The 20,531-nt window shown below is 47.0% G+C and overlaps 1 protein-coding gene across 2 annotated transcripts in view; it reads left to right on the top strand.

Moving 5' to 3' along the window:
- Window positions 1-20,531, top strand: part of Dscam (DS cell adhesion molecule) — a 679,085-nt gene that overhangs the window by 618,909 nt on the left and 39,645 nt on the right. For both annotated transcript variants that reach the window (XM_004654491.2, XM_045151367.1), the window contains exons 27-28: window positions 1,276-1,452; window positions 14,669-14,699. In XM_004654491.2, coding sequence (XP_004654548.1) covers window positions 1,276-1,452; window positions 14,669-14,699 — 208 coding nt within the window. The remainder of the gene's footprint in view (window positions 1-1,275; window positions 1,453-14,668; window positions 14,700-20,531) is intronic.

Here is a 20,531-nt window from a genome sequence, read left to right as displayed (position 1 = left end):
TTGAGGAAGTTTTTTTTTTTTTTTCATTTTGGGGAAAACAAACAAACATTGAAGCAAAAATGAACCCTGCATTCACACCATTCAGTTTGGCAGCACTTCCCACTCTATGTCTGACTTGCTCTTGGTTCATTCCCTGCACAGGACGTGTCTTCTTGCTCGTGTTGTGACCCGGCTCGCAGATCTAGCCTCACAGGCACTTCTTCTGAGCCTCTCTCCTGGGTCCTGAGTATTCTTTCGTAGGCTTCACTTTCCAGCCAGAAACTCTGAGGGGCTGGGGGCACACTTCTTGGCTCCAGCAGCAGTGGGGGAGAGCGGAAGCTTACATTATCACTGCTCCACTTACTGAAGGCAGGAGAAAGACCGTTCGTGCTCTGGGGAAAATTACATTATTTTTACTTTTTTGTTTCCAAAGCATCAACTTTTTGGCCCTTGTTTTACATGGAAAAGACCACGGGCTGGATCATCTTACATAATGAAAGATGGCAAGACTTGTGCCCCATCAAGCACAGATGTCTGTTTAGATCTCTGTACCTTTGTGTTCAGCCTCTGGGTAGAAAGCATCTTAAAATAGCTCAGAATTCATTTCACTTCTGCATTTTCGTACAACTGTAAATAATCTGAATTTTATAGAACAGTGTGGCAATCCTGGACAATAAGTCACTGTTTGGGAGGCCTACATGGACGCCCCTTTGGAAAGCTGTCTATAACTCTTACTCCCTAAAATAGATGTTTAATAGAAAGTGAGTGAATAATCCAATAAAAAGAGGCTTAAGCTTTTCTTTTTTTTTTTTTTTTTTTAATTTTCAGCCAGCATGCCTGGTACATTCTCCCTCAGTGGGCCTTCTTTCTGTCCACTCCCCAAACCTACTGTTCCTTCTTTCCAGTACCTTCCAGTAATGGTGCTGTGGGGGACCAGCTGAACATACACTCAATTTCAGATGAATTCACGCGGCTTTTGTAAGCCTCGAGCCTGGCTCTGTGCCGTTGGCTGTCTGCGCCCTAGAGGACCATGCACACTGAAGTCCCTCACAAAGAAAGGCTGCAGAGTGAGTTGGAAGTTTGGGCCGGGAGAGAAGAGTCAGGGAAGACCTAGGGAAGAGTGTTGTCTCATTTCTCATCACCTCAACACCCTTGGGTCACACCGCGCGGCTTTTCTTGTTTTTTTTTTTTTTTGTTTGTTTGTTTGTTTGTTTTTTGTAACCCGTCATCCCTAAAAAAAAACGCCACCATGCCGTCTCCATCAATCCCCATCTAACACCGTGGCCCTACTTTCAGGTACGATCCCCCCACTCATTAAGTCAGTTGTCCAAAGCGAAGAAGGGCTGACCACCAACGAGGGGCTCAAGATGCTGGTGACCATCTCCTGCATCCTGCTGGGGGCGCTGCTGCTGTTCGCGCTGCTCATGGTGGTGCGCAGGAGGCGGCGGGAGCAGAGGCTGAAAAGGCTCAGAGGTAGGTCGAGGCCCTGCCCGCTGCCCCCCGGGAGCCGCTGCCTGTGCGGCGTGGCACTCCCCCAGCAAGTCTGAGGAAGCCCCGGGGGGACGGCAACGAAGCCGTTCCTATCACACAGACCATCAGCAATTGAGTGCAAGGCGGCCCCTTACAAGTCCCCTAAATCCTAGCTGTCGGCAGATAATGAAAATTAATTTCTCATGGGCTCCTTTGAGCCCACTCTCTTTAATTTTCCAGTGGTTTCAGCAAAGCTACCCAATTATGGCTTTTCTTTGAAAAAGCACGGCGAGATTTGCTCTGGAGATGAGAATTATTTTATTGCCTGGAAGCAGAAATTGAGGGCTTACGGCGTAGGTGAGGCAGGGTGAGGCAGAAAGCACGCGCCTTCCTGAATTAGAAATCTGAGCTGAAGCCCAGGCCAGGAGTGTCAGTGTAGGGGAGACATCATGGGAAATGGAGACCTCTGGTCAGTGAGACCTCTCACCTGGCTTGGGGTACCTCTGGGCCATGGGGCTCTTCACGGTTTCTTGGCCTTGCCCTGCGCTGTTGATATGGGAACTTGCAGTGTCTTTGAGCGCAATGGAGCCTTTCTCAGCCGTTGTCTGGGCTGTGCCTCAGGAGCTAGGTTCAGGGTGTTCGTGGCCACGCAAAACTCCCACCGAGTCAGCGTCGTCTGGGTTCTTGTTGGGTGAATTTCAACAATTGAAATCGATAGACCATGGAGGGTGAGGTTTAGGAAGCTTTTATTGTAGAGCTTAGGCAGGAGGGAGTTTCTGGAAGTGGGAAGGCCCACTTGGAGACCCTGAGGGGGGGTCTTCTATGGGAATTTACTGGAGGGAGCTGAGCTAATCTGTTCAGTCACCTTGTCGGGGATGTAGGTGCTGCTGGGCTTCCAGGAAAGGGAATAAACCCATTTACATTGCTGGGGAATGGAATTATCCTGAGAGTACTGCTTTTGCTTCTCCTGGGAAAGAAAGAGATGAGGAAAACCTGGGATCCCCCTTGCATCTCTGGCCTCTAGCAAGGTGGAGGTTGTAAGGACACCTTTAAAGAAAAAAAGAGATTGGAAACAGTCAGATTCTGCCTTACACCCTTGAGGGCATTTTTCCCCCCAACAGGCTCAAGGACATTCCTCATTTTCAGCCACTTCTAGTTTATATTAGGGGCCCTGTTACTCCTAAACAGCCTCACTTGCGTCCAGAGGGCTCTTTCCAAAAGGAAACTTTCGACAGGGAGCATCCTGTGCCCTCTACCAATGAGGGTCTTTGACCAAGCCACTGAATGGTAAATGTGCAAATGCAAGGCATTTTCATCTTGTATGCAGCATGTATGTGTGACGTGTATGCACGCACGTCTGCATGCTTGCAGGTGTGTGTGTGGGCATACACATGCACGTGTGTGGAAATGCTCATAGGTGTGCGTGTGGAGACCAGAGGTTGAAGTTGTGTGTCGCTTGCGAACCTCTCTATATTTACTGAGACAGGCTCGCTGGCTTGAACCCGAGGCTTTACCTGTTTAGCTAGTCTAGCTGCCCAACTTGCCCCAGAACCACGGGTGCTGGAAGTCCGAATGCACTTTACTGTCTGAACCATCTCTGCCTCCGCCCAACATTTCCATCTGAATATCAAGATCATGCATTGTGCCTAGATAGTCTCCAGAGTTTCATTGAAGGAGCAAGCCCTGAAGTGCTACCCCAAAACATATGCACAGCATCCCTGAACCCTGATTCTATGCTAAGGAAGCCTGGGTCTCCTCGGAAAATACTCTACCACGATCCAGTTAGCACAAGTAGACGCAGTGATGTCTGACTCAGCCTCACTGTCCTTGTTTATGTGAGCCCCATGCAGGCCACTGTCGATTTTTCTGTCACCTTGACAATGAATGAGACTATCTGAACACCTTGCTCTCCCATCTGTAAATTACAACAGTTCTTACATCCAAGTGTCCCACAGCCAGCCGTTCAGATGACTCACCAATCTCGCTGAAATGCTCTTTCTAAATCATGTTAACCAGTTACATTTCAATTTCACAGACTTACCTGAGTGAATACGATATATCCTAAGCCCTTTGCTAGATGCTTAATGTAGAAAGATAAAAAAGAGCTTTCTGGACTCTTCTGCTCAGTGTAAGAGGGTTACTCATCAGCATCTACCAGGGGGAGAAAAAAAGTGCTGTGTACACCACACAGGGCCTCAGACACACCTATGTCAGTGCAGAAGAGGAAGGTGAGACGCAAGTGGGAAGGCAACAGGAGCCGAGACATTAGTAGTCCATCACATGTGCATTTTATTCCTGTGCACTTGAGAGAAGGAGGGGCCAGGACACAGCTTTCCACAGGAGGAAGGTAAGAGGTCTGCCGAGGAGCATAGCCTTCCAGGGAAGTAGCTTGCTCAGGCCCAGAGGCCCCCGAAGCCCAGCTTTCACAACAGCCCAGCCTGCAGAAACCTTCTCTTGTCCAGAGTCGGAACGGGAAGAGGGAAGAGGCCGGCATGCAGAGGCTCGGGCGGGGAGTTCGTGCCGCCTGCTGATGCTGAGGTTTCGTGGGCAGGCGCAAACAGCAAACCCTTGTCGGTCACTGGGTCTGTTACCATCTCAATCCCCAACCAGCGTAAGCAGCTTAGGGGACAGAGTTGATTTCAGCTAGTAGCTCCACAGGTAGAGTCCATCGTGGTAGGGAAGGCCTGGCCGGGGCAGGAAGCTGGCCTCACACAGCCACATCAGCAGGGAAGGAGAGAGAGAGAGAGAGAGAGAGAGAGAGAGAGAGAGAGAGAGAGAGAAAGAGAGAGAGGAGCAGCACAAGAAGCTGGACTATTGGTCCCCAAGACCTGACCCTAGTTACACACTTCCTCCGGCAATGTTCATCTCCTAACGGTCCCGGAACAGCACCAACGGCTGGGGAACAAGTGTTCAAACGCACCTATCGAGGCACTTTACATCCAGACTTCCTCCGTTATCTACCATGTCCTAGATGACATAACATGCTTCAGCGAATAACATTTTCTGATTACACATTTTTGTTTGAATCAAGAGTTTGGCCAAATTCTGAACAGTGAAAAAAAAAAAATACACAAGGCCTTTCCCAGAGTTATGGTAACACTGTAGAGGCAGCTGGTCGGGGGCCATAGTAGGGGACACATTCATTAAGGTCTGTCACCTTAAAAGGCCAAGGTGATGGGCCTGTAAAAGAGAGTCCACAAAAGGCCATGCCTGTCATTGGAAGGACCTTTATCTGTTATCCCTGAAAATCCCCTCTGAAATGTTCGTGAGCCACATAAAGTATTTCCAACTCCCTCAGGGAGGAAAACTGCAGCCTGCAGTTAACAGCAACAGGTGCCAATCTATTAAACATCCGGAGTTCATTAGTGGCATCACCCAGTTAAAAGCTGACCCACATAAGACGTAGTTTCAGTGCCTGCGTTAGAACAAGTCCACGCTCTGCAGATTCTATGGAGAGACCTGTTTCCATCAATGTGTCCCAAATAAGGGCAACGTCTCTAGGAGCATGTTATTTGAGCATCCACTTAGCAGGATCAAAATTGGAAAGGAAATTTAAATTAGGAAGGTATCATGGGGGGGGGGTGCCTAATGGATGTTTATAGAGCTATATAAAGTTAAATCCAACTGGCCAGTGGCATTGTTAGATGTTTGACAGCATTAATATGTTTCCAAGAATGGCATCTTCTATTGCAAAGACCAGCAACCTAGTTAGGTGAATACAAGGTAATATTATTTTATGTAAAAAGAAAAAAAAAAGAAAGAAAATGGGACTCAGGTACCCTAGCCAACCTATATTTTTCCTTCCTGAGGACTTACTAATTTTAGAGCTCAGCGACCTTCTAAAGCCAAAAATTGTCTGCAAGTACTAGTTTTATTATTTTTTTTAATCTATATCCTTATCCAAAAGTTCAGAAGCCACATTTTCCTTTTCAAGGATGGCCTGGTTTCCCTAACTTGACGATTCTTTGAAATGCAAGGTTATGGAGTGAGTCACTGGCGAGGCCCGGATGCCAGCTGTCCACCCTTATGAAAATTTGATTCCCAGGTCAAGTGCTTAAGTACAGTATGACTAAAAGCTTTCCTCTTTAGGATGGGTTTGCCCAAGGGACTGTGACCCTATGTTGCCACCAGGCAGCAGGCGTCAGCTGGCAGCACTAAGCCCAAAATTCTAGGACTTCAAGTACATAAGAATCACAGTGTGGGGCAAACTCGGCCATGTGTCTTTGGCAAAATGTCCTTTTACCCTCAAACAAAAGATATTTGTTATTTTAGACTTGCTTCCAAAGAGAAGAATGTTATGAAAGCAATCAGTTCCAGAATCTGGGCTCGTGGTTCTGTTGCTTCCTGCTCTGTAAATAAAACACAAGTTTCCCCTAATTGTAAAACCAAGCATTGAGTTGAACTTCCCTGCTTTTGAGCAGCAGGAATGTGCACCTTGAAGCCAAATTCTCTTAGACTGAAGCAGACAGGGAAAATAAAGATGATCCGGGCACTAACACAAGAGCCCCCTCCAAAGAGGGGGTGCATGGAGGATGTGTCCCTCACAGGGTTCACTGTCAAGTCGATGGACTTGGGTTTAAGACGTTGGCATCAGAAGCCTATACCAAGAAAACTTCAGTTCTAGCCCTGGTGTTCCCTCCCATCCTTCCTCTTTTCCTTCCTCCTTCTCTTGTGCCCTCTCCTCCCCTCTCCCTGTGCTCTCTACAGTTGGCAGGGCAGACCTAAGTAGAAAAGTGATTCTGGTATGAGAGTGGGGAACCAAGGAGCCTTGAGATGGAGGAGAACCAAGGGTGGAGCTGGGCCCAGGAGTGAGAGGTCAGAGGCAGGCAGTCCCGGATATCAGCCTGTCCCTGGAACCCTCACCTGGCTCGCCTGGGGGTTCCATTCATTTTGCCCTTGTTTGCGCTTATAGTTCTCGCTGCTTCCAGTATACATGACTGTCATTGGGGATACATGTCTCCCCACAGCTTTTAGAATTGGCTTCCATATGAGCATACCAATGACTGGAAGTCATGCTTAGGATCTTGCAAAAACTTCAACCTGGCAAAAATTTCATTTCCACAGAGAAGCAGGGGATGATGGTGGAGAGCCTTCAAATAAAAGCTTCGGGTTGATGAAGGAGCAAGATACAATCTGCTACCCTGATGGTTTTCTCTTTCTTTCCCCTCTTTGGGGTGTACAAGTGACTTCCCCACTGAGGTTAGCCTAACCTAACAGTCCATTTTCCCCAAATAGAACTTCAGACATGGAAAACATCATGAAGATAGGAGTGGAACCATCTCTCTCTCTATCTGTGTGTGTGTGTGTGTGTGTGTGTGTGTGTGTGTTGTACATGTATGTGTGGGTTCACATGCATGAATACAAACACATGTGTGTTAAGAGGCCAAGTGGTTATGTCAGGTGTCTTTCTCAAGTGCCCTCCACCTTATTTTTATTTATTTATTTATTTTGGTTTTTCAAAGCAGGGTCTCACATTGGCCTAGGCAGGCCTGGAATTCACTCTGTAGTCTCAGGGTGGCCTCGAACTCACAGCGATCCTCCTACCTCTGCCTTCCAAGTGCTGGGATTAAAGGTGTGCGCCACCACACCCGGCTCCTCCGCTTTTTTTTTGAGGTAAAGTCTCTCACTGAACCTGGAGCTCACTGATTCTGCAAGACGAGCTAGCTAGCAAGACCCCAGAGACCCTCCTGCCGCTGCCCCCCCAGCACTGGGATTATGATCACATGCCGCTGTGCTCAGACTGTTATGTGGCTGCTGGGAATCCAAACTCTTGCAAACGCTTTACTAAGTAAGCATTCTCCTAGCACTGGGAGCCATCTTCTCAAAGAAACATTTGAGTGTATAAAATGTGAGGCAGCCTGGACATCAGATGCTCTCAGGGCTGCAGGCCCAGGCCTCCTTAGGCTTCTCCCTGATGTGATATGATCCTACTGACATGCCCCTTCATGCATGTGCAGGTCTAACATGAAAGCAACAGTCCACAGAAAGTATGCAGGGACGGTGCTCCTAAACCACCCGGGGTGCCTCTCCTATCGGCAACAGAATGTGTGCTTCTAGAATATTACCCCCGTCTCTATCTCGCTTTAATCCCCCAACAGCAGGGCAGATCAGTGAGCAAGGCACTTGGTGTGACCAAGTCCATGGTGTTCAGATGGAAACTGAAGGCCAGAGAGTCTCTGTCACAGGGGAATGGGTCTAAAGTCACTTGCTGGTTGGGGTGGGGGCGGGGGAAGGAGAAGCTGTGTTTGGGTCACCATGCTGACCTCACTCTTCCCAAGAAACTTGATATATGCAAGTAAGGGCTATGCAGCCCCTCCCCCACCATTTAAATGACTTAGCAAAGAATTACAGAATCGAAAGGAACATTGACATATCAACAAGTATTCTCTGCTTTGTGTGATTGCCCACCAAAAAAATTACTTTTTTAATTCTTAATTCTTTTTTTCAATTCTTTGTTTCTCTTAACACTCACAGCCTTTCATATATTTTGTATGTGTGTGAATGATCTGTCCTTCTTTTTTTAAAATTTATTTTTATTTTATTTATTTGAGAGCGACAGACAGAGAGAGAAAGAGGCAGAGAGAGAGAGGGAGAGAGAGAGAATGGGCGCACCAGGGCCTCCAGCCACTGCAAACGAACTCCAGACACGTGTGCCCCCTTGTGCATCTGGCTAAAGTGGGTCCTGGGGAATAAAGCCTCGAACTGGGGTCCTCAGGCTTCACAGGCAAGCGCTTAACTGCTAAGCCATCTCTCCAGCCCCTGATCTGTCCTTCTTAATTCTTTTCACCATTTGAATACTTGAAGTCCTATTTTATGCTCAGTCACATGGCCTCTCATGCCCAGTCATGCCTCTACCTCACCACACTAATGAGACAGCTCTCTTAGGGCAGATGACCCGTGCACCAAATTCCCCTCTCTGCCATCATTTCCTAATCCTTTCTGCAGCACTCAGGAGCTGGGAAATCTCTGCAGAAAACCCTCCCTTCTAGATTTCACCGTCACTGGACAAGCCTGAAAAACTGTCTCCATCATCCCTCCCAACCCCCAACAGATTTAGATGGGAGTCCAGGACCAAGGAGGGCATGGAGAGGTAGTTGTAGGTTTCATGAAAGATGCCCCCCCAAGTCTAAATTTAGGGTTGATCCGAAGCCGTGGCAGGCAATGCAGAGGGCTGTGGGCTGAGCTCGGGCAGGAAGACTGGGCTTCGGCGATGTTCTCACTGGAGCAGATGGCGGGGGAGGGAGAGCTACTGAACATCTGCTTTGCAATGGTGTGCACCAGGAGAAGTGCCGTTCAAACTGGAGTGTGAGCACCAGGAATTATGCAAAGGAGAAAAGGGAGGGAGGAGCGGGAAAGGGATGCCAGGAAGGAGGGGTTGGGGGAGGAAAAAGGTAAGAAGAGGGAATGGACAAAGAGAGAGAGAGAAAAGGAAACTCAGAATGGTTGACAGCATGATCAGAGCCATGACTAGCTTAAATCATTTTATTCCTTCAAAGCCTATGCGCTGGTCATGACAAAAAACAATCACACATATTCCAAATGAGAAACAAAAAAAAAATGTAGACTTCAATAAATGCTGTGCTATCCCACTGAAGGAGAAAACTAATGCACACCCACCACTGAAAGGGGGTTGATTTCCAAGGGAGCCCAAGGGAGAAACCCTGTGTTTTCTGAGCAAAATCTTCCTGATGTCATCCTAAGACCTTTGCGGATAATCTCCAAACCATCGAAGGCAAACAAGAGGCATGAAATAATATGTAGCATGTGTCCATTTTTATACTGATAGATTCTAATCATGATAGATAAAATTGAGGTCATTGAGATTGTAGAGTAGATAGTTTCTCTCTCTCTCTCTCTCTCTCTCTCTCTCTCTCTCTCTCTCTCTCTCTCTCTCTCTCTCTTTCGTGCATGCTATGTGTGCTTTGTGAACAAGTATATTCTGGTCCAGTAGCCTTCACGTATGGGACAGAGGAGGATGTCAAGTGTCCTCCATTACTCTTCTGCTTTATTTTCCTGAGACAGACTCTATCACTGAACCTGGAGCTCCCCACTTGTCAGCCAGAAATCTCCAGTGATCCTTCTTTCCAGTCCCCCTCTGCGCCGGTATTACAGGTGTGCACAGCCTCACCTGGCTTTTTACATGGGTGCTGGGGATCAGTCTCAGGTCCTCATACAACAAGTGCTTTTGCCCGCTGGGCCATCTCCCTAGCTCCCTAAGGAGTCGGGCCCTTAAAGGCCTGGGCAAGCCCCATGTGGTAGTTTGAATAGGTGGCCCCAATATATTCAGTGTTTTATTAATTTGTAGCTTGCATCTGCAGCCACCTGGCTGGAGATGGTGCCACTGTGTGGATCTTAGGGCCCAGCCCTGAGATGTGCTTGGTGAGTTTGACTTTCCAATCTAAAGATATACAAAGTTCCTAGCTTGAAGTGTACTGTGTGGTTTTTGGCTTGTGGCTTCTCTCTGCTTGGACCTGTGAAAGCAGGACCAGCTTCTCCTGCCATTATGGAACTTCCCCTGGATCTGTAAGCTCCAATAAACCCCTTTCTCCATAACTGTGCCTGGAAGTTCACCTCAGCAAACCTGAGGCTGTCTGCTACACCCCAGCTCTGTTTTCATGTGGCTGAAGGATAACGGAAGACACAGTGATGTGGGGGTCTCTGAATGGCTGAGGAGGTTTTGGGGTGATTCACAGACTCAGGAAAGAAAACTCAAGTAGTAAGTAGAGCAAAGAGTCCACATTTTAAGATTGGAACCAAGACAATGAGATTTACTCGGTATAATCATATCCTATGGAAAACGTAAAACTTCACTCACAATGCTTGTAACGAATATGGTGTGGGCAGGAAGGAGACTCTGAAATGTTACCAGAGCCTGTACTCAGCCCGATTGATAAGACAACCCAAGCCATTCCTAAAAGAGAGTTAAGTAAGGAGGCACCTAGAAACTGTACCCTAGGAGGCATGCTTGAGGACTAACCTGGCAAAAAGAAAGCTGAGGTCAAGCAGGGGTGGGCGCAACGGCAGCGCTATGGTAACACTGGAATGGCTTGTTGATGGCTCCCAAAGGCGCTATCACCATGAACAGGTAGATAGTGTACGAAGAATTCCAGTACCAGAGAAGGAAGTTGTTTCTCTCAACTTAAATGTACCTCTGAGAGTTGGATACGGGCCACCCTCCTGCGATCCCAGCACTAGGGGAGCCAAGACAGAAGAATCTCGAGTTTGAGCCCAGCCTGTGACACCCTAACTATCTCAAAAAGAACAAAAGGCATCCTGGGAAAAGACCTTAGTGCCACTTGCCTGTCTGCGAAGGACTGGGCTTCATCCAAGACATAAAGAGTAAGGAGAGAGAAACAGGATGCGGGGAGCAAGTAGGCGGTGGGGGGGGGGTAAGAAGATGAGAGAGAGAGAGAACATGAGAGCAATTCAGGTCACAGAGCTGTGTGTGAGAGGCTGTTCAGCTGTAGTTTCAGAAGTTTATAGGAGCCTAAAATACTATGGTGCAGAATACCGCTGTGCTCAGAAGGTATCTCGGAGCACAGCAGAGGGGGACAGCTAAGGGCTCCGCAGAAACCACATCGTGGTTTTCTGCCGAAAGTGATAAGTGAAAGAAACCCGAGAGGGACATCTGAGCTCGCGGGCAGGAGGCAGGAGCTGGGTGGGCAGCTGGAAGTAGCCTGGAGGGTTAGGCTCTGTTGCCAAACGCTCTGCTTCACTGAGGTCTCCATGAAGGTGCCAAGCCCAGGTGGGCACCCGGGAGGCTGAGCACAGGTCTTCTGCCCTTCCAGCATGGTGATGTAGAAAGCCACAGGACTAGAGATAGGGCCACCTAGACCACGATACCTGAGCTACGGAGAGGAGACGGATGAGAACATGGAGGTGTTGAGATTGAAAGGTCAGTCCTAGGGGTCCTGGAGTGCGAGATGGGTGTTTAGCATATAGCAGCAGCCGTAGCCATCACTCGAGTGGCCAGTGGTCCCAGCTCAGGACCTCCAAAGTTAAAGGACATCTTAACAGTTGCCTGGGCCCCAGAGAAACCTCGCCCTTGATAATGGAGCTGGCTAGAAAGTCTCCACCACTGTTAGGGTTGCGGTATTCCAGAGTTTGTTTGGTTTTGTATGAGCAAGGGTCTCCTGTAGCTCAGGCTGGTCCTGAACTCTCTGGATAGCTGAGGATGACCTTGAACTTGTGGTCCTCCTGCCTCCCTCCACCTAGGATTACAGTCATGAGCCACCACACCCTGTTTATGTAGTGCTGGGGATGGAATTTAACTTTTCCTAAAGCAAGTACTGACTTGTCGCAAATTCTTCTCTCTCCCAAACCAAACCCTGCCTTTGTGAAGGTCTTTGCATTCTTCCTGAGGAGCACGAAAGACACCAAAGCCCTGCTCTCTGCCCAGAACCACCCCTCAGCTTGACTACCAGCCCCCTGCTGAAAAGTTCCACCCTAGGCCCTCTTCCTTTGAAACCAGACCCCTCAGTTCTCCACCCAAAGAGACCTCTCCTGTTTTACTACCTTTCTCCCCCTTTCTCCCAGTTTTTTCCATTTTCCTGGACTCCCTGCATCCTCTTCTGTCCTCTCCAGTAGGCAGAGCTCTCACTTTGGCGGATTCTGTCCATTGTCACATTGCAATGCCAAGCCCACATCCCTCAGCTTCCCAGCTCGACCCTCAGAGCCTCTCCCATGGGCCCTTGTAGGCCGTTGGCAGGACACAGTGCCCAGCCTTCCATACAAGCCCTCCGAATGAGGTCCAGATGACTGAATTTATAGCCCCCTCACCTCCATCACCACCTCCGTCTGCGTCTTCACTTTCGTCTTGGCCAGGTCAAAGCTTTCACACCACGGCAGGTCACCCACTGCTCCCATCCACTGGCACCCCAGCAACCTCTATGCCCAGAGACGTGGACCTTCATTCCTCCCTGGGCAAGCTCGTGATCCCAGTGTCTGAAATCCATGTATGGAGTCTGTGGTCTGCTCAGTTTTAAGCCCCCAAATCTCATCTTCTTCCCAGATTTTCCCAGCCTAACACACTGTTAACCATGGATCATTCCCCTTAGCCCAGGGGCAGCTGTCTTCTCATCTGTGATCAAGGGATCTGACTGTATCCTACTGTAGGCACAGAAGATCCTAGGAATCCTCTTGGAGCCTGAACCATAGATGTTGGCTATGTGTTCCCAGCTGGATACTGAATTTATCTGGGACCCACTTTCTTCATCTCTAAAGAGATCATGTGGGATTAAAGGGACTTGTACCTGCTGGCCGAAGATAGCCAATGTGATCCAGGTCCTAGAATGTGCTCAAAGTCACCCCAACCTGCTCCAGAGCCACACTCTGCACATGGCTTTCTCAACTTGGTCAAAGAGGAACTCGTAGAAACAGTGGATTTCTGCTATGTAGTTTTTCTCAATGTTTCATATGCAATGGACGAGACAGAAAGGAAGAGGCAGGTAGACTGCAGGCTTGACTGAAATGGATTAGGAACCCAACTACAGACTGGGGGTGTGGCAGTTAGAACTTGTCAAAGCTCAGGGCACACAAGTATAAAGGACTGGGGAATAGCTAGTGTCTGTCCAAGGACCCATGAAGGAGAGCGGGGCAAGGGAGGGAGGCGCACCATTCAGAGGCATGCTCCCAGTGAGAGCTGAAGACCAGGGTGTACTTCTTGGCATTTTGTCCTCCTTTTGAGCATATTGTCCCAACCATTGTTGGTTGTTACACGGAGCTAATTAATCCCAAGTTTCTGGCATTTTATATATGTATTTACTTTGTAAGTGTGAAATTATGCAGGAAGAGAAGAAACTCAGGCTGTTTGCTTCATCTACAGATAAATATAATGACACAAACTAAGAAACTAAATGCTATTTGTTTCCTGTGCTTTGGCCTCGTGGGTGGAATAGATGGGCCCTGTTTCATCTCCCAGAAAGAACCCATCTGTGCACAAAGCAGGCCCCCATGTTGAAGTTTCCAAGGTGTCTATGTGGCTGGCTGGCTTGAAGAATCAAGCTGGGGTCATCGGGATACCAGGTTGTCGGGGGGGGGGGGGGGCGGTGTCTGTGACTGCCCACGTAGCTCAGTAGCAGTCGCTGCTCCCTAACATGAGACTAGCCATATTTAAATGTCAGCCCCCAAAGGACGAGGCAGAAATGACCCAGCTTTTGTACTTCTTCACTGGAGCCCCTCACCATCAGACAATTCAAGAACATGCTCTGCCTTGAACGCAGCACTTACACATCAAGTCTTAAAGCAGTGGAAGAAAACTAAGAGAGGCCTTTGTGTTCTAAGAAAGGAAACATTCACTTCTTTCCAGGATGAAATGTGTAAAACAGCATAAATTATATTTTAAGGGAAACGAGGATTTCAAAGCAGTGTTGCCAAATACGTAGATTCATCTTGTGATATTTTTAGACAGGAATTCTCAAGTCAGGAGGCACCACCAGGTCATGGTAAACTGTGTCCCCAGAGCAGATGAACAACAACGATTTAATTTTGCTTTTGAAATAAAGCATGTAAGTTTGTAAAATCGGTGGCCAACCTGAGAGATACAGATCTCTATACTGAAGTGAGCTACTGTGTGGTGAACTTTTTCTCATTCTGCTCTTTTGTAATGAAAAGGGTAGATTTGACAATATGCATGGTGCTTTCAAAATGTTAATTTTCTGAATACTGAAAATCTAGTTTTCTAGAAGTAACAAGTAAGTTGTAACAAACACTTTAATAAATGCCAGGGTTTTATTGCCACAAGATAGTGGGGGTATCTTTCTGTCATAAACGAAAGGTATGAGGCTACATAAAGGCATAAGGGTTATAAAAATCTACACTGCTCTTCCGCTCATACTGGGAGCCCGACCCTGAACGCCCGGCATCCCCAACTTGCTCCCTGCTCTCCTTCCATATGGGTCATTGGTCACACATTAAACGAGATTTGGGTAGACAATTATATCTCAAAATGACTTGTCAAGCCGGGCATGGTGACTCCTGCCTATAATCCCAGCACTTGGGAGGCTGAAGTAGGGGAATTGCCATGAGTTCAAAGCCAGCCCAGGCTACAGAGTAATTTCCAGGTCAGCCTGGGATAGAATGAGTCCCTACCTCAAAACAACAAAAAGGCTTGTCATCTAACTAGGGAATACTTGTCATAACTGGCTAAATGAATGGTTTCCTTCTAAGTGAATGCTAATGAATTATTTACCTTGTACTAACATGAGCTTTCTTTCCCCAGATGCGAAAAGCTTAGCTGAAATGCTAATGAGGTAAGAAGAACATGGCCTTTCCCCCACATATCACATCTCATATATGTGTGTGTGTGTGTGTGTGTGTGTGTCATATATATGTATATGTGTATCATATATATGTGTGTGTGTGAATCAGTCATATATATGTGTGTGCACACATGTGTGTATCATATATATGGACAATTTCCAACTTGCCTTGATAATTTATATCTTTTAATGATGATCTGAAATTGGTAACACATGCTCATTTCATCATATAATTTCCATTTACATTCTAAAGCATTCAGGTCATGCAGGTTGGGTATATAGACAAGACATAGTATGTTTTTATATGTACCATAGCCAGTGTCTTGTTGGCTCAGCTCAGCCAATAGAGTGTTTCCCATTAAGCAGGGAGCAAAGAGCATGATATAGGGAGCTCCAGTTCTGTTTCTACCAAGGGAGACTACCTTTAAGGTCAGGCCTTTCCAACAGTTAACCGAGGTCAAAGCAAACCACCAGAGGAAATGTGTTTTGTGCTCCACTCTTCAAAATCAGCACATGAGCCCAGAGACTCTTGCCCTTCATCTCCCATGCCTTCAAGGCCCTCAACCAGCCCCTGCCTCCCTGGTCCCTCAAGCCAACCCTGGAGGTCATAGCCTAATGTGTTGTTGTCTTTTTTCATCAACATGGATGTTACCTCAGTTATAGTCAATAGGTAGATGAGGCGATGAACAGGGGCTATTGAAGAACCAAGAGCGTTCACAAACATCAAAGGCGGATGTGCACATTCGTGGGTCACATGATAAGCAGGGATGTGCAGAGTGGAAGATGTCCAGAGATTCTGTTTTGTGCCCAGTCCCACTCTTTCAAGCCTCGGTTTCCAGTGCTTTCTAACCCCCCGCTCTAAACACTGGAGCAGGAGCTACCAAGCAGTTGCTAATGTACGGATGAACTCCCTAATACCTGCTTCTTATGGCGTAATGACCAAATAAAACAAGAAAAAAATTGGCATTCATAAAGTAAGAAAAATGCCAGAGACCCTGGTAGTGATCTTGGGGATACCATTTTAGGAAGATGTGTGGGAGAGAAAGAGGATGGGGTATTAGGAATCTTCCCACTCCCAAGCCCACACAGTTTCCTTCCTGTCCATGCATGTAAAGATAGCAACTTGTCATTCATAAGGAGCCCAGTTTGTCCTATCTCACCTGAACTCTTGGAGAGAGAGACAGAGGCAGATGTTGGGGTCACTGGTACATAGTTACATTTCTCACAGATATCTTTGGATACACTGTGTTTCAAAACAATGTGAGTCATGGGTCAAACAATGATGGGCAGGGAGCAAAGATAACTCTGAAATATTTGGTGAAAGTAGTTATAGGAATGCCGATGCCATTTTCCATGCATAAGAAAATTGAGGAAGGGTATAGACATTTTGATTTTTTTGTTTGTTTGTTTTGAAGTTGGGATTGGGTCTAGAGGTGGTTTTGACTGGAATACAAAGTCCTGTGTGGGTCATGCTGGATTTGAGATTTTTTTTCAAGCATCCACGGAAGGTGTCTGATAAGACAGTCAATTACGGATATCTGGACTCAGGAGGATGCCAAACAGATCCAACTGCCCTGTGGAATACCTTCTTCAGGACAGGAATCTAATCAGAGATGAAACCTGATAGTAACATGACCAAGATACAATATGTTCATACAGTAAAGTTCTCAATTTAAAAACGATTGCATAAAATTCACAGAGGTCCTTCTTTTCTCCAAGTCTATGCTTGTTTGCTAAGCAAGTGAGAGACGTTTTTGGGGATCACACATTTCATACTTAGCAGATCTGATAACACATCTGGAAGACAAAGACACAAGAGTCACTCAACTTATAATGACTAACTTACTAGATAACGCAAACTTTATCATGTAGACTTGAAAGCTGTGAATTCATTAGCATTTAAACTCACAGAAAGCTTGATTCACCTGGCTGCCCTTGAAGGTGCCCCAATCACACGGGTATCAGCCAGTGAGGTGACGAGTGCTGTCTGAGCTCTGCGTGGCACCCCATAAGCAAGGTGTAACCATGGCCCACCTTAGCCACCGGGGGCCCCGTCACAGACAGCACATCGGGGCTGCTTCTCCTCCTGCTGTGCAAAGCGTCCAGCCACCTCCCCCTTCAGCCCTGTTTCCTCTCTCCTTGCCCGGCCAACCCCTCTGCCCACCCCCATCATATGCCAGGTCTGTTCACCAAGGCTGTGAACTGTGGTCCATGGTTTCTGGTGTTTCCTCGGTGAATGTGAGGAGTTTTTGCCTGTCCTGAGCTCTTGAAATGCATCCCTACATTGTATCCCTTCCCATCAGCCCAGACCAAGACATCACCTTCTTTCTTAACAAAGCAAGTACTGTGACTAGAATCACACCTGCTGTCAAATGCTGGAATCAATCATGATCTTCCCAGTTAGCAGGGCCAGTGTGAGGTGAAGAACATTGAGAGGACTAACCATTGCCACTTTATTTTTTTTTTATTTTTTTAATTTTATTTATTTATTTATTTGAGAGTGACACAGAGAGAAATAGGCAGAGAGAGAGAGGGAGCGAGAGAGAGAATGGGCGCACCAGGGCTTCCAGCCACTGCAAACGAACTCCAGACGCGTGCACCCCCTTGTGCATCTGGCTAACGTGGGTCCTGGGGAATCGAGCCTCGAACTGGGGCCCTTAGGCTACACAGGCAAGCGCTTAACCGCTAAGCCATCTCTCCAGCCCAACATTGCCACTTTAGAGGGCTAAGTTGATTTCCTTCCAAGATGCAAGTGATTGGGAAGAATAATTAAAAAAAAAAATTCCAAAGTTCCTCAAATAGTAGATTTGCATGGAATACTTTGGGAAGGAAAGTTCATTCTTTTCTCATTGCCGTGACCAAATACCCGACAAGAAACAACTTAGGGAAGGAGGGGGTTTTTGTTTGGTTGGTTGGTTGGTTTTGTTTTAGATTTTTTGCTTACAGTGAGAGAAGCATGGCAGTAGAAGTGAGGTAGCTATTCACACTCAATTTGCAGCAAAGAAGCAGAGACAGTAAACAGGAAGTGGGCCGAGCTATAAACTTCAAGGCTCACACCCCCATCACCCCCCAGTGACCCACTTCCTCCAGGAAGGTTCTCCCTCCTAAAGGTTTCACAACAAGGCCCCTAAAATCTTCACAGATGCTACTACCAGCTGAGGATCAGGTATCTGAACCACCACAGAAAAGCAACAGCTTTCATCATGAGTGGTCAGTTCAGTCTAAAGAGTTCAGTTCTGACAGCTCTGGTGGCCAGGCAACTATGGACCTGGTCAGTGTGGGACCCACCATGCTCTGGATGTGGACCAGGAGCTATCTTCCCCAGACAGCTGAGGACTTAGCCTGGTGGGGCCAGGGGAGCACGTGGAGCCATCAGCCTGGACTCTAGCTTCCGCCTGCTCGGTAGCTGGTGTTCTGATCTTGGGCACAATGACCACGCTACTGATGCCTTTCTCGCCTGAACATTTTTGAACTTATCCCCAGGTTTATTGTTCTGTATCCAAGTGAATACAGCGTCTCTCTTTGTGAGCTGTGTTCTATGAATTGTTTATACTACTTCAGCAGGATTGGCTATCCCAGGCTGAAAATACAGGTGTGATCCAAAAACCCAGATCCTCTGGAAATCCCTCACTCAGCCACGTTACCTACCACTGGGCTCCAAGATCCCATAAATCCATCCACTTCATGGAAACAAATCCAACAGAGAAGAAATGGTACCCATAACACCCCAACAGAAAGAATTTTTTTTTCCATTTATATATTTAGGCAAGAATAGCCTTCAGAAAATATCCCCACCTTCAAAGAGGCAAGGGTGACTTGCTTGCTCTATGGAAACTAGCAAACACATACTCAGTGACCACGATCAGCACTGGAATGAGACCTGGTGGCGAAAAGGAAACGATTCAAGCATTTAAATTAGCTTAGGTTTTTTTTTTTTTTTTTGATGTTCATGATTTATAAATGCTCATATATATGTCTCAATGAGATGTGATCTGTGGATATAGTGATTGCACACCTCTAAGAATGTCCTGTATGGTGTCTAGGGGCAAGTGTGTAAGCTTTGTTATCCCCTCCCCAACACACACACACACACACACACACACACACACACACACACACACAGTTTTAAATATGAAGACTGAAAATTTGTATATACTGGCTGCCCTGGGATATACCTTACCTGTAAACCACCTCAGATTTTCCCATCACCACCTTTTAATCAGATAGCTGGCCAGAGGTGGTATTTCAATAACAGCTAATACATTCAACAGGAAAAGCAACGTTACTTCAACATTAAAGACATTTGGATCTTCTTCCAGTCTGCAAATGAGGTGTTTGTTTTTTTCAATTTTTAAAGGTTTGGTGTGATTTGAATGACCCATTGAGTTTATAATTTGTGAGTATTGCCTTTCAAAATGATGACAGATGACCAAATTATGGCAGCAAATATTAACATCCTAAAACCACTTAGACCCAACATCTTAGAATAAGCAAAGCCTTTGGAGCCACGTCACCCAGTCCACACTATATCCCCCAAATAACTTGGCTTATTTAATAAATATTTTCTGAGCATCTCATTTGACCATCTGCTGTGCTGGGGACATACAAGGACCAGAGCAGATGGACATATCCCTGTGGAATGTATGTTCCAGTGGGAAAGGCAGATAATGAGTAAGGTAAATCAATTAAACATGTCTAATTGACTCCGTTTAATATATGTCACTGAGTAGTAAATGCCAAGGAGACCAAATTAAGTGGAGAATGGGGGTAGGACTCGGGAGGAGTTCCCACGGCAGGGGCAACATGCCTCATTGAGAAGATGGCTCTGAGGTGCACCTGGCAAGAGGGGAAGGTGATGAGTATTGGGACAGGAATAGAACATGTGCTCTAGGCAAAGCAAACAACAAAGCATAGGGAGATCATTTTGTCTCTGCATCTCAAGGTTTATTGGGCCATTTCCTTGCCTTCCCATGGGGGGGGGGGAGCTGGCAGCACCATCTTTGGAGGCAAAGGACCCTACCTGTAGCCCTGATTGTCTTGTTTGTTCATCAGGTGTAATCGTACTCAGTCTCTGTGCCAGGAACAATGTTCCCAGCAGTTACTCGGCATGCTTCCTGGGTCCGTGAGACAGGAGACCCTTGTTGTTTAAGCACAGCCTGCGCTCGAGGCTCATGGTGATTAGAGCAGCCTCAGATCGTCTCATAACTATTCATGATGAGCAGAAGGAACTAGCTCGCGCTTCTATTTCTGGTACAAGGACAAGCTCCTGTCCCTAGTGAGGTTTCTAAACAGATCTCCGGGACATCCACAGAGGAGTAGTTCCCCATATGTTTTCTGTGGAAATACAGCTCTTGCTGCCGTGGCTGACACGCAGTCCCCCAAGGAGCCAGACTGCTCCTTGTTCTATGCAAGTACTTGGATCTCTGCAGTTTTTCCCTTTTACTTTTTTTTTAACCACAAGTGCAATGAGAAGGTAATTAAGGAAGGAATTCAAAAGAGCATAGAGACCGTGTGAAAAACCAGGCCAAAAGGCCTGGAATTTGGGCTGGGTGTAATGAGCATGCTCTGGTCCCTAACCCGCTTACCCATCTGCAGAGCGAGGAATCTGGTTCAAGATCAAGTCCTTGGAGGGATGTTGCACCTTTCCAGAAGTGGCCTTGTTCACAGGATGCTTTGTTTAGACTCAGATGACGACAGGGGCATCATAAAATATTCAGAATCCTAACATGAGTTTTAGCAGGCAGAAGTCCAAGGGGTTCCTAAAGGGACTTGACCTTCGGACTGTTAAGGCTCCATCAGCCAGTTGGTTTAGGAGTGGTTAAG

Source organism: Jaculus jaculus, chromosome 5 (assembly GCF_020740685.1).
Source record: "Jaculus jaculus isolate mJacJac1 chromosome 5, mJacJac1.mat.Y.cur, whole genome shotgun sequence".
Taxonomy (NCBI): Eukaryota; Metazoa; Chordata; class Mammalia; order Rodentia; family Dipodidae; genus Jaculus; species Jaculus jaculus.
The sequence above is the reverse complement of the archived record's forward strand: the minus strand, read 5'-3'. Positions and strand labels throughout refer to the sequence as shown.